At 36.3% G+C, this 14,609-nt stretch overlaps 1 protein-coding gene across 3 annotated transcripts in view; it reads right to left on the bottom strand.

The window, feature by feature from the left end:
• Window positions 1-14,609, bottom strand: part of sgcz (sarcoglycan zeta) — a 291,539-nt gene that overhangs the window by 44,491 nt on the left and 232,439 nt on the right. For all 3 annotated transcript variants that reach the window (XM_084402171.1, XM_084402173.1, XM_084402172.1), the window contains exon 4: window positions 10,402-10,489. In XM_084402171.1, coding sequence (XP_084258297.1) covers window positions 10,402-10,489 — 88 coding nt within the window. The remainder of the gene's footprint in view (window positions 1-10,401; window positions 10,490-14,609) is intronic.

Here is a 14,609-nt window from a genome sequence, read left to right as displayed (position 1 = left end):
TTAAGATTAAGTATAAACTGTACGATTATTTAAAAACAAATACTGATTTAACATGGCCAAAATGAATGAGCAAGCAATGATTATATATGTGGAAATTTGGTTAATTGGATAATGGTTGCACATGGTTGCAGATAGAAAACAATAATACTTCTTAAAAGTGGCACAAAGTTTTGTTTATTATTATTTCTGCTAAATATCAATAATGCCAAACATTAACATCTTACAATTACGATAAAATTAAAGGTTCGTTGGTAAAAACATACACATTAAATTGATTAGACAAGTGGATCGGGTCTAATTTACCTGTGGAACCACGACTATACCTTCTTGGAGATAAATCAGTGTTACCTAATATAGCAAAAAAAGCATTTACTCTTATTAAGATTGATACCCTTATTTTACAAGGTGGCTATTTTTGCTCAATCATACGTATTTTACGAGTTGCCCAATTCGTATGAATTCATACGAATGATCTACCACTGCCCCTGCCCATAAACCTACCCGTCACTGGGGTTGGTTTAGACAAATCGTACGAATTCGTACAAGTGAGGTCGTACAAATTCGTACGAAATAGCCACCTCATAAAATATATACGAATTAGTCGTGAGATAGCGTTGGTTGCATCACAGCTGCCAGTATGATTTTACGCAACTGGAAATGCCCTAAAACCCCAGATCTAAAAGATTGGATTGATGGGATGATTGAAATTGCTGAAAAAAAAAAAAAAAAAAAAAAGGATAATTTTGGCAGCATATACAAATGGAGTGAATGACTAGGGCTGCTTAACAACTGTTTAATTCCCATGTGCTTTTTGCTTTTGTGACTAGTGGCTGAATATGTAATTGCAAAGGTGATTACTGAATACTTTGTTTATATAAAATAAAATTATATATATATATATATATATATAAAAAAAATTACATTTGGTTATTCATGATTAAGCCATGTTGTTATCAACAGGTTGTTACCTCAGATTTATTCGCATGATTCAAGAGCTCAAGGTTCGAGTGCTTGATTACTTTAGTGATTCTCAGTGAATGTGCATGTAAGGATTAAACAGTAAACACTCAATATTTACACAAGGACATCCTCACTTTCATAAAGCCATCCAGACTGCACCACCGCATGGATCCTTCCACTCATCCAGGTGGTTTAAATGAGAAAAGATATGCAACGGATATTAATGGCCTGCTCTTGAATATTAATTGGTATTGATGTACCTCTCATTTGAGGTTGGAGGAAATGGAAGCTTTCACCGAGTAAAATGGCAAGAATATGACCTTGCTATGGAAAATCAGATGGTGTTAAAATGAAAATATGCTTGTTGCATTTAAAAAAAAACAAAAAAAAAAACAACAACTGGCATTTGCTAATTTTGTCAGTTGAAAAAAATACTTCAAGAAAGCCTTGAAAGGTCTTGAGTGACCAGTCATGGCCTTTTGTGGCATATGATGGAAAAGTTTAAAGTAAAAACATATAAATAATAATAATAATAATAATTTAATAAAATGTAATTATATATATAATTTTTATATATATAATTTTTATATATATATATATATATATATATATATATATATATATATATGTATATATATATATATTTATATTATAGAGAAATGTTTCCACAGTTCCAGGAAGTGTTTCTACATGGAAATATAAAGCTACCTTTTATATTTTAGGGAGTCCCTTCACAAAGTTAATCATCATATTTGGGGGTCCATGGCATAAAATAAGTTTGAAGACCCCTGTTTTACAATATCCTGTATAGCCAAATAACAGTGGGCTTTAAATCATGGGCTGCTTCATTATCATTCCAGTTAGGCTATAGCAATTGACACTATAGCTGGACTTGGATGAGGGTGAAAATATGTCCAAAATACAATTAATATAAAACATGGAGGTTCTGATCTGAATTACTTTGACCATATAAACAATCTCAGCTGATGCAAAAAACATAGTTAAAAAAAAAAAAAAAAAATACAAAAAAAATCCTTTAATCTTTTGAAGGTTTCAAGAGAAGTAGCTTGCAGAGAACTGGTGCACAAAATAAAAGCAAACCAGAGAAGAAGGAAAAAAAAGTTGGAAAGATAAATTATTTATCTGAACCGGATAACCCTCATCAATAAAAGGAGAAATAGGTGCCTTTTGAGCACCTGCATTAATCAGTGGGTGTGTGTACATGTGTCTGGGTGTGGTTTGTGAACAGTGTAAAGAGACAAATAATCAAAGCTGTTGTCATAATCAGCCAACACAGCCCTGAAGACTGATGCGTGTATTTGTACGCATTAATCTCCATACTGTATGTCCTTTAGGTACTCTCTCTCTCTCTCTCTCTCTCTCTCTATCTCTCTCTCTCTCTCCATGGAGGGTTTAAGCTCACTACCTCTAAGCGGCAATGTGGCATTGCAAATTATGATATTCATTTAAAACTAGCTTATTATTGCTAAATTACACAACATAAAACAGCACATTAAATTTATAAACGTTCCTCTACATGCATGCACACTTTGCCAATGTATTCTTATCGTGATTAATTACTTGGAACTAATCACTCAAATCACCAGATTTTTGGTGCCGCGAAACTTATAATTGATGATTGAAGCCCTTTGAGGCGGCTGTTTTGAAACTTCCAGGTAGATCTCCATTTAAATTGGTTCTCTTATGCCCTGCAGTGGATGCAATGGAATAAAAACTTTTGCAATAATAATCTTCTTGACCGACTGAAATTTAAATCCATACTGTATATACATAACTTGATCTAGAATAAATTTTGTCCTTGAACAGCCGAAATTCACCAAGCAAATCGCTGTTAGTGCAAATGCCCCTTTTAATGTCATGTGAAGTAATAAATAGCAATTTAGCAAACCAATGGTCCATATTTGGCTGGTTAGCTTGATCTTGTTAGCCCTTGATGGTATGCTTTCATGAACAATTTAGTCAGTCTGTTGAATTCAGTCTGCATAGAACGTCAATGGAGTGGCCATTTTTAATGCATAATCAAACACATAATAGTTATAAAAATGTATAATTGAGCATTTAAATGTATTTATAACAATACCTAATAGAACATGAACTGGCTAGCAGTGTGCTAAGCTGCCTGGTTATTAACAATCCCACAAAAACACTGTAGGATGTATGTTGGTTGTAAAAATGTAAATGGGTTGTAAAACCCAAAAAACTAGCTAACTAAAAATGCTACAGACCTGTTAATTGGTTGACTGTAAGTTATCTTACCATATAGGCCTGGTGATTTTATGTTGTTTAGTTAATGTTTATTGCATTATTTAATGTTTTATGGACAGGCCACTAACGATAAACTCTGATTTCATCATGTGGGTTTCTATTTTACCAACTGTATTTTTATCATCCATAAAAAAATAAAATAAAAACGGTTTTGCCAGTTTAATTAAGCTTAGTATATTAACATCATATCACTTAATGAACTACATGGTTATATAAGTATAAAATAGGAAAGCACCAATATGCTATCCTATAATACCATAAAAAAAATTATAAAAATAGTTGCTGGATGTTTACCGTAAATTTAGCAGGGTATCAGTGGGTTTCTAATGCAACTGGTATGTTAAGCTAACTATAGCTTAATTTTACAATCTATAACTTTTGTTAAATATTATATAAAGCATAATTGACAATACATGAATTGGTCATAATAACAGTTCAGATGACATACATAATGTCATCAAGTGATGAGACACTAAATAGAAGAGTACATTATTTCAGCCAATGGAAAATCAATTTCATGGGTGGGCTGAATTTATCAAGACAGCGAATTGTCTTTAAAATGAATGGAAATGCTAACCGACAACGTTTTGGATACTGGCAGTGCCCCTGTCCCACACCTGAGTCCCCAACGTCACACGTGTCTTCCTGTTGTCCTTGTCAGCCCCCCAGAGCATCTCTTGCTCATGTCCTCTCTGTCACCCAGTGCTAATGAAATCATCTCCCACTCTCTCAAAGCGGAGAAGCCATTCATTATGCACTCTACACTTCTAAAAATGAAAAGTCAATAAGACAAAAAGCAGATGCTGTGTTCCCTCAATGTCCTCTCAGTTGTTTGGCCTCTGGAGGAGGTGCTCAGAGGAGAAACGAGCACACAGCTGGAGTCGAGCGTGAGAACAGCCCATGCACGGATTATTTCCCTGTCCCCCAATTTCAATCATCTGTGCAGAGACCTCGTGGCAAACAGCGGGATGCCTCAGGTTAGCGGAGAAGGATGGAGGGATGGAGAGAGAGAATGAAAACAAGATCTGACAGCACAAGCTTGATACTGCATTTCATCACCAGCTCACTTCCAGCACACAGCCCATCAACTCCTCCAACTAAATCCTGCCGCACAATAATTTAGCAAGGCAATACGTTGCTGCAAGAAGGTCATGAAGAGCATTACTTCACACCACCATTTTCCAGAAACACAATTGAGGGTCACAAGGTGAGGATATTCTAAAGTTTAGCCAAAAGTACCAGATCATTTTTGGGGGGTAGGGGGTGGGGGGTTGGGATTGTGTGTGGAGGGGTTCCAAAATTCTGCAGACACAATTCACTCTCAGAAAAAGGGGACAACAGCTTACAATGTGGCGGCACCCTTTTCAAAAGGTAAGGGTGCAAAAATGGTGCAATTGAATAAATAATTACTAACTTGTGTGGAAGTATTCAAATGCTGTGTATGTAAATATATATGTATTTTTCCCCTTCATTGCATCATTACTGCAGTCTTCAGTGCCACACAATCCTTCAGAAATCATGTGATTATGTAACATGTAATACATTGTAATGTAATAATGATGTAAAACATATAATAATTCAATTTTTATGATGGATTTTCTTTTGGTTCTGGCAAAAGGGTAATACAATAGTCAAAAGTCATTTAAACAATAAAGGTTGTGATGAAAGTATTAATACGTTTCCAAGACAGCTTTAATCTGAGCTTCATATGACAAAAAGGAGGAAAGAAAAAAAAGGTAATTTTAATAAAAATCAAGCCCTCTGACATAAGTTGAAGAAAGACTCAAGTATATATTCCCTGAATAAGATACAGTTCATATAAGCTGTTGTGTTTACACTTGTGACGATGAGCTCTTCAGGATCAACTAAATACTGGATTTTCAAAAGTATAGTTCACAGCACCATTGTTGCAGTACACTTGCACGATTGTGGGGACAATGACTTACATTTTCACATCCCTAAACATGACACTGAACAAAACAAACTGTGATTGGTTGCTTTACATGTCAGTCAGACGTCCTCTTGGGTGGTTCTTGGCCAATGAAAGCTGCAATGGAGTCCAGACCTTCTGCCGTCTATCTGAAGGTCTGGCAATGCAAGACTAGTTGGGTTTCGACTGGGTTGAGAACCTTGGGCCTAAAGCCACAAAGAACATGACGGACTACAGCTCTCAGATATTTAAGCGACTCCCTTATGAACAGAGGATGAAGTCATGATCGCAGTGCTCCCGCTTCATGCTCACCACAACGCAACTGTGCATCAATCACCTGAACTTATGGGCCATATTATAAAAACAGAGACCTCTGGACTCTTGGGCCAAGCTATCAGAGGACAGCCCAGCTCTCTGGCTCTCAGCACCCCTATACAATTTCTGTTTGAAGATTAATGTACTTGCAGCGAGTGGGTTCAGGGACGAGAGAACAAGGAGAGAATGGAAACAAACAGGAGTGCAGGAGAGAGAGGTGATACGGTATAACTTTGCTGCCTGTTTGGGAGCTAATCCCTGCAATGAAATTCCCTAAATGTTCAGACAATGTCGAAAGAGCCTGAAGGCAACGGCTCTGCAGAGCGGGTGATGTCAAAGAGAGGATATAGAGGGCACATTGGCGAGAGCGCTATATGACTCTCACTATGCTGTCTGCAGAGGCACTATAGTATATACTAAACTAATAAAGAGACTTAATAGAAATAGAAAATCACTATGAGGGCAACTTTTGCTCCCAAACATTACATATATGGGTGATTTTTATCACTTTTTAATTTGCATTGGTTAATTCATGGTCCTGCTGTGTACATAATAAAGCTCAATGGGACACTAATAGCCTGAGATTTACAAAACAGGCCATACGAGCCATATAAGGCTTGCTGTGTTTTTGCTGGGAAAGCAGATCTATATACTATATTTAGAATCAGATCATTTAATTTCTAAAGGCATATCTGGTCTGGTCATTATTTCAGCAAGTTCCAGCTGCAAAGACCAGTATATGTTGTGTTTTACATCCCACCAGTGAACGAATGAGGAACGCTAAATGGGAAACCGGGAGTGACGTGATTACAGAAACACAAACAATTAATAATTGAATAAATAGGCCTAATTAAATTAAGTTAAATCAGTAAATCAAATTAAATAAAAAATAAATAATAATAATTATGAACCAAGATGGAAAAACACTTAATTTCCAAAAATGCCATTACCTATTGAATTTCTCTTTACTGTAAATCATTAAATTCTACTTCCTTTCATTGCAATTCAAATTTGTTTTCAACTTCACGTAAGACTTGGCCAATTTAATTCAAATTCCAACTCATGAACTAAATAAATTATTCAATTCTGAATTTTGCCCAACCCTACCAAACCATGCAGCACTAAAGCCATGGTCACACTAGACTTTGAGCATGCACAATTTCTACTCCACTTTACAGTAATGCTGAAATCCTGCATGTTTAAAAATTGTGTTTTTTTTAATTCAGCAAATAGGTCACGCTGTGTTATTTCTTGTATTGGTTCAAGTGATACGAGTAATCGCAGGTCAGGGTTCACCATACTTGAACTTTGGAAAGCAGCGAAATCCGAGCTTGCGTTTTTGTTCTCTAGCATCTGTATGAATGGAAGTCAATGGAATGCAAAATGTAGTGTGACCGATCCTTTACCCATATCCAACTGTCACGACCAGTGGAAAATCTGAGAAAATCCACCAAAGTTTCAGTATTTCTTTGCTGCCTGTTACTAATACAGGGGGAATATGCATGTTTGTTCTTTTCTCTGTTTTCCTTTGCACAGCAAAGCTGTGATGTGCTGTAGTCCATGAGCAGAAAGTGAGGGAGAGCATCTAGACTTCTGCTGGCTTTGGGGGTGGTTGCTTCTGCTCTGATCTTACAGCTAGTTTGAGTCAGGTAGCTCTTTTTTATACACACATACACAAACATAAACACTCTGCCTTGCATACCCTGGAGTGGGAAAAAAATCCCAGACAAGCAAAGGGGATTCACTGGAAAACACCAGAAAACACAGGGGCTCCAGAAACCCCCGTGGCTGCATTGAGATAGAGCAGTAATTGATGGAGGTCCTGAGCTCAGTAGGCAGTCGGCCCCAGAATGCAACCTGCTGTCTTCTGAAACATGATGGTGAAACTGAGCTTCTACTGAAAAAAAAAAAAAAAAAACTTAGGTTTGCAGGACTGGTGCAATGTTCTGTGTAAATGTGCATGAGTTACTCTGATGTACCTTGCACATGAAACCAAAGTCAGGGGTTAAACTGGACCAGAACAATCTGAAATTGTTTGTCAATCCAAATTGTTCATGTACACTACCATTCAAAAGTTTGGGATCTGTAAGATTTTAAGTTTCTTATGTTCAACAAGTCTGCATTTATTTGACCAAAATACAGTAAAAACAGTAGGCTAACATTGTGAAATATTATTACAATTTACAATAACAGTTTTCTATTTTTATTTATTTATTTGATAGCAAAACTGATATTCAGCAGCTATTCTTCAGTGTCGCACAAATCTTCAGAGATCATTTTAATATGCAGACTTGGTGCTCAAGTTACTTTTTTCCTTAATGTCAATGTTGAAGACAGTTGTGGAAACTCTTACGTAATACGTACGTATATGTCTTTACTGTCACTTTTGATCAATTTAATGTGTCCTTGGTAAATAAAATCTTACTTAAAAGCTTAAAATCTTACTGAAACCAAACTGATTCAGTGCCACTGATCTCTATCTCATCATCATCTTCTCTCAGACGCAAGCTCGACCTCGGTTGGTGGCCCACTAGCTAATACCAAACTACCACTAATCAAGCAGGGCCAATGTGGAAAAATGATGTACATAGTACAATCACAAAAGGCTTTCAAAACAGGTAACTGTACCTTTTGGGAGGTTGGTGTAACACGTTGGGTCTCGTAGAGTCTAAAATGGGGTCTAATGGGTCTAATGGGATCTAAGTACTGCTTTATTAAAAAAACAAAAACAAACCAAAGGCAAGATACAAAAGTTGATAGCTTGGAACCCTCTAAAATCCCAGAAAACATAAAACACTATTAATTAAAAATGCACACCAATTGACAAGAACCGACAAAGAAAAAAGTTAAATAAGAAGGCTTAAATATACAAGGAACTAATTAACTGAAAGAAAATGCCAGTAAACAAACAAAAGGCAAGAAACCTGACAAAACAAAAGAGCCTCAGTTGGGGTGGACACTGGACAGGAACTAACACCAAATTTTAGAGTTCTTCCAATTTAATCTCTGCATTTAAAGGGTTAGTTCACCCAAAAATGAAAATTCTGTCAGTAATTACTCACCCTCATGTTGTTCCAACCCCGTAAGACCTTCGTTCATCTTCATTAATATAGTCCAAGTGACTCCAGTGGCTCAATCTTAAGTTTATAAAGCGATGAGAATACTTTTTGTGCGCAAAAAACAACAAAAATAAAGACTTTATTCCACTATTCATTTCCTTCTCTCTGGGCCTCGAGTTTTTTCACGTAGTATAACTGCGCAGCGCATCTGTGTTGTACGTCACACACATCACACACATGACCAGCGTCGGCCAATAGTGAGCCTACATGTGACGTACAACACAGATGCGCTGCGCAGTTAAACTACGTGAAAAGACTCGAGGTCCAGAGAGAAGGAAATGAATAGTGGAATAAAGTCGTTATTTTTGTTGTTTTTTTGCGCACAAAAAGTATTCTCGTCGCTTTATAAACTTAAGATTGAGCCACTGGAGTCACTTGGACTATATTAACGATGTCTTTAATACATTTTCTGGGCCAGCAAGTTATAATGCCTTAGAAGCCTATGGAGGAGTGATCCAGCTCTCAGATTTAAAGGGCACCTATTATGACTCTTTTCACAAGATGTAAAATAAGTCTCTGATGTCCCCAGAGTACTGTATGTATGTTAAGTTTTAGCTCAAAATACCCAACAGATCATTTTTTACAGCATGTTTAAATTGTAATTTTTTGGGGCTCAGAAAAACGCACTGTTTTAGTGTGTGCCCTTTAAATGCAAATTAACTGCTGCTGCACGGCACAGGGGGCGGAGCCTCACGAGTTCGCGCTCAGGACAATCTCAACAGAAACTCTCAGTTGCAGTGTTCATTTCGACTCGGAGTCGGACAATAATGCCCACAGAGCCAGAGAATATGCTGTATGGACATACTAACAGGTATAGTTTAGTTTAATTATGGTTATAACTTATTTGTCATCTGCTTTTATCCACTAATACAAGCCTGCTGTAGCAAAACCCGTCCGAATGATGACCAAAATATACTGACCAGTTCAGTGAAGTTTATTTTACATCACACAAAAGATGAGCGTTAGTTTTACTCCAGAGAATCTCTGTAAGAGCTGAATAAACATAGTATAAGCGAAGTACACAAAACACTTGTTACAACTAACAGTAAACAAATATCAAACTGAAGTGTCACTCAACAGTCGTGGGAGGGGCCTGCTCAATTCTACGTCACATTGCGCCGAATCTGAGAACAGCTCATTCTGAGACAGTGCTTATGATTTATTGAGATTGTAAAAAAAAACACTGGGTGGATTTTTATCATTCTAGGGTGGTTTTGCTCACACACTGCCAACACACATTTATGTTCAAATACCATGTAAAAGTGAATTTTGCATAATAGGTGCCCTTTAATAAAAAATATCTTAATTTGTGTTCCGAAGATGAACGAAGGTCTTACGGGGTTGGAACAACATGAGGGTGAGTAATTACTGACAGAATATTCATTTTTGGGTGAACTATCCCTTTAATACAGTCCAAGAAAAAAAAAAAAATCCAGGCCCAAAAGCCCTTTGGAGTGTCATTAAATGCCAAAATGCCATCAAGGTAATAAAGTAAAAGCAATCATAATGTATATTTTATGTTTACTGACAACTTACTGACAATAATGAAATTGTCATGTCTTTTTCTTATTCAAATTTGTTCTTTCATGTAAATGAGCATATGCCAAATTGCATATTAAGGTTTGGAGGGCAAAGCAGTAGGAGTTCTAATCATTAAAAAATTGTGGTAGCTCAAACAATAAAGAGAGAATATGAAAAGCACATGAGCTATTAATGAAACGGGCCACTGTGAAATGAGAATCTGTGAACTCTGGCAACATGTCCATGAAATAGCTTAAAAATGCCACTCACCCACAGTGAGTTGTCCTGTCAGCTGGCCAAGGTTATTTCGTGCATTCACTGTCACATTGCGGTCTGACTGTAAGACCAGAGGACTGTCCTGAAACACACAGTGAAGAAAGAAACTGGTTATATGATCCGGCATAATTTAAAAAAGTTACACAAGATAAAGCAATAAGTCAGTAACAAGAACAAGGAAACAGAGGAAAGTGAAACTGATCTTGCAACATTGCATCTCATTCACAACATTGTATTTTGGTTGCTGTTAGTGATGTTGTACAGCACCTCAAGAACATTCTAGAACATTAACACCTGTGACCTGAAATATGAAAAAGTAAAACAAATAAAACACTTTACAAACATTGTAAAAATAAGTCGTTTTTAATGTATTCTCCACTTCTTGGTTTTCTTTAAACAGCCTTAAAATGTTACAGCCTGGTCTCATTGTATTAATATGTAATTTTCAAAGATAGAAAACGTACTTTTTTGTACGTTTGGATAGATGCTGATATGGACGTATCTACAACAATTAAACGTAACATTATTACGATTTTACAGCTACAAAACATTAAATATTTACAAATCTTTCATATCATAAATATATTTACCTTTTACCGTTTTATAGATAAATGCAAGATCCCTTAACCATACTCCCAAACCTAAACATACCCATTTTATAGAATATAAAATAATAAAACGTAACGGATGGAGATGTGAAGGGAAATGGCAATTTTATTAACAATATAGCATGAAAAGATATTTTGAGCAGCTAATCCTACTCCTACCGCTAAACCTACCCATAACCATTTCTTAAAAACTACATAGGTACGCATCTGTGACGAACAGGCGAGAGCCAATGAGCGTTTGATATCACTGCCGTAAAACATGTCGTAACACTTCTTGAGGGCGCAATTTTTGAATTTGAATTCATCACGAGCGCGGGATTTGACATTTACGGTCGCTGCTGAGAAATGAAGATGAAGATCGCTGGATAAAGGGCTGAATATGGATCTCTATGGATTCTAAAGGTTTGGATTACATCAAGCTAATAAAATTGATGTCTTTTGTGAATTTATGTTGGGTTTTGGTGTATTATGGAAAACGCATTTTGTGTCTCACTGTAGATAAAATACAAAATGGTTAAACGATTAAATAAGGTATTTTTAAGGTTTTAAAGTGTAGTCTTGTTAACATAATGTAGGCTAATCCTCAGTTTTATATGTTTCTGTGTGTATAAAACATAAGTAAATGTAGGCTACGTGTGATAAAATACACTTTAAGTAAAAATACACACGTATTCTTATGAGATCACGTTGCAGCAGGAGGAAAGTATAGTACTAACATGGTAAAATACAGTAACATTTAAAACTTTGACTGATCAGATGGTTTTAGTTGAAAAATATTAAGTTATGGCTGTTTTATACGCTCACGTTCCACCGGGTAAAAACTGGACTTGGGAATACAAAATGTCTACAGTTTTTTAAAACAGTAGGAGGGTTAATTGCTTATAAGTAAAGCAGAAAAGAAATAATGAAATGAAATGAGATAATGACTTGAAAAAACTGAATAAGTAAATTCATATTAAATAAATAAAATGTCACCTGCTAATGCCGGTTTTCATCAATCATACTGAATTGACATCATTTGATACAGAACCATGACGAAAAAGATGACACTGGAGCCATTTGATCTGTACTTCTCTCTTTTCTCTCACTATTGTCAGTACACTCACTACTGTTTTATGCTATTGGTAAACATTTTCATTTGAAAGATGGCAAAATAATTTTTATGACAGGCATATGTTGTACCAGGGGACCTGCTATACATCATAATAACAACGTTCCTGCAATGTTGTGAAAATATTTATGATGGTAAAAACGTAACATCTGTCGTCTTAAGTACACAGGGACAAAATCTTAACACAACTAGCTGTTGACAATGAGTTGAGATATGGGATGATTGACATTTACATCTGTATTTAATACGGGTACTTGTGATCGGACAACCTGAAACGGATGTTATAATAGTTGTAAACAGGTGTGCAGGGTAATATTATACAGAAGATAAAGAATGATAGACAGGATGTTAATGTGTTCAATGTGATGCTGTATGTGATATCTGAACTGTCAGAGACTCAGTATGTGTGTGTGCGTGTGTGTGTGGGCGTGTGTATACACATGCATGAATGCACTCTGGCTGGCAGGGGTGTGTGTTTGTGTGTTCATGCATGCTGTGGATCACTGGATTCAATGTCTTTTTGTTATGTGCAACTTTGATCCTACTGACCTACACGTCCTCTTCCATAACAGAGCCTCTGCTGTAGCGTAAATCAAACACAAGCACTGAACACGTCGTAGTGCCCTGCATATACGATTCATCTTAACCCCGGTCAGAATCATGAAGGCATGCAATTCTGAAATCACCCTATCATATATAATGTCAGTATATTATTTAGAGTGTTTTTGTGTGTTACCTTTATAAGCTGATCTGAGGCTCAATCTCTTTTAAAGCTTAAGAATCTGGGCATGAGAATTCAGCCCTTAGATTAGCTTCAAAGCACAGCGCTCCCTTATGACATTGATCGACCTGCCAGGCCACCAGATCAATATATCGACAAGTACAGTGAAGGTCCACAAGAGCAAGTTCCCCATTTCTTCGCTTTCTCTAAAAAAAATGTTCCCCCTTATGTGTGTATGTTTAGTGTGTGGCCAAATTTCTTCACTTGTAATGACAAACATGTAGCAACAGAATGGTTTTGATATTATAGAAACATGTGCGTAATGGCTTATTCCTGACTATTTTTATTGTCAGGGTCGAAAAAATAGACTTTTTTCTTTTTTTTTTTTATGACACTGTTGTATACAATTAATATAAATCAAAATCAGAAAATATATAAGTAAATTATTAAACGATACTTCAAGAAGTATTCTTCAATTAAGAAAACATTGAAAAAGCACACTGAGTTCTGCACTTTTGTGAAAACTCCCTTTATAATCAAAAAAGCTAAACTGCATGAAGAATCGCTTATTTACGTACATTGTGTCTACACTTACTGTACATATAATGAGAGGATTTAAATGATGTCAAAAAGGCACAGAAAAAAAAGTTATGTAAACATACACAGTACTTATAGTCACTTATATGTCAGTGACAGAAGCCAACTGTTGTAATGAGTAGTACTTAGTTGATCGCTTGAACAATAGAAGGAGTTTGGAACTGCACCGGCTGTCTCAAACTGTATAATTTTAATCCAGATGATGTCAATCTAATGGAGTAAAACACTATCTTCTCTAATTACCTCGGAAACACCCGCTTACCCAGCGCTATGTGTTATCACCAGCTGTTGTGCATGTTCAAAAGCTGAGATGGACAGTTTTATTGTTTTTTGATCATGGGTAAATAAGCAATGCAGAAGACAAGGTTTCTAAAAGGGCACATTCAAATCAAAAGTAAACAGTGAAAGGGCTGTGAAGTTTTAAGCACATGACAAATCCATTAAAGCAAGCTTTGCATTTTCATTTTAATTGCTCAACCTTGACGAAGACCTCCAATCACTCACCATTCAACTCCTTTTATCTAAACCCAACATGAACGGCTTGTGAAATCAGTCACCTGGTGGCTCAGAGCTGACACATGTAAATAACCTTATGGCCATTTACATGAAAAGAAGCCACTTCGTCTTGAGTGTTATCCTTTAATCTGATATTTATTTCCATTCCAATCAAACAGATACAAAATCTGTGTCCACAGCTCACTGTCTCATTCTTCTCCTTCTGTCTTTACACAATGCTAAGCAGGATGCACAATGAGCAAGATACAGAATGAGGAGAGAGAATTTGTGTAAAGAGCATTCAGGCATGATCATTCTGTGTTCCTCCCCGATGTCCACCTGTTCTTCATTATCACTCTTTCATTGTTTTCCCTCTCGTTTAATGACACACCTGCTGAGATCCTAAATTTAGACACCCTTTTTCTTCTGCTGTGGCGACCCCTGTGATGTCTCCTATTGAACGGATTCTGTTTGATCTTTAATCACAAAATCATACACACGCACAAATCCTCTCATTATAACAAACAAAGCAGAGATACAATGTAAATAAAAGATTCATTTTCAAGTTTAGTCAGATTCACTGATTAAAACAGGAGTTTTAGCACTCAATGAGTTTGCACTAAACTGACTGAGAGCTTCAGTGATTATAAAGACGAGCACATTCTTGCTG

This window comes from Rutilus rutilus (genome assembly GCF_951802725.1).
Source record: "Rutilus rutilus genome assembly, chromosome: 2".
NCBI lineage: Eukaryota > Metazoa > Chordata > Actinopteri > Cypriniformes > Leuciscidae > Rutilus > Rutilus rutilus.
The sequence above is the reverse complement of the archived record's forward strand: the minus strand, read 5'-3'. Positions and strand labels throughout refer to the sequence as shown.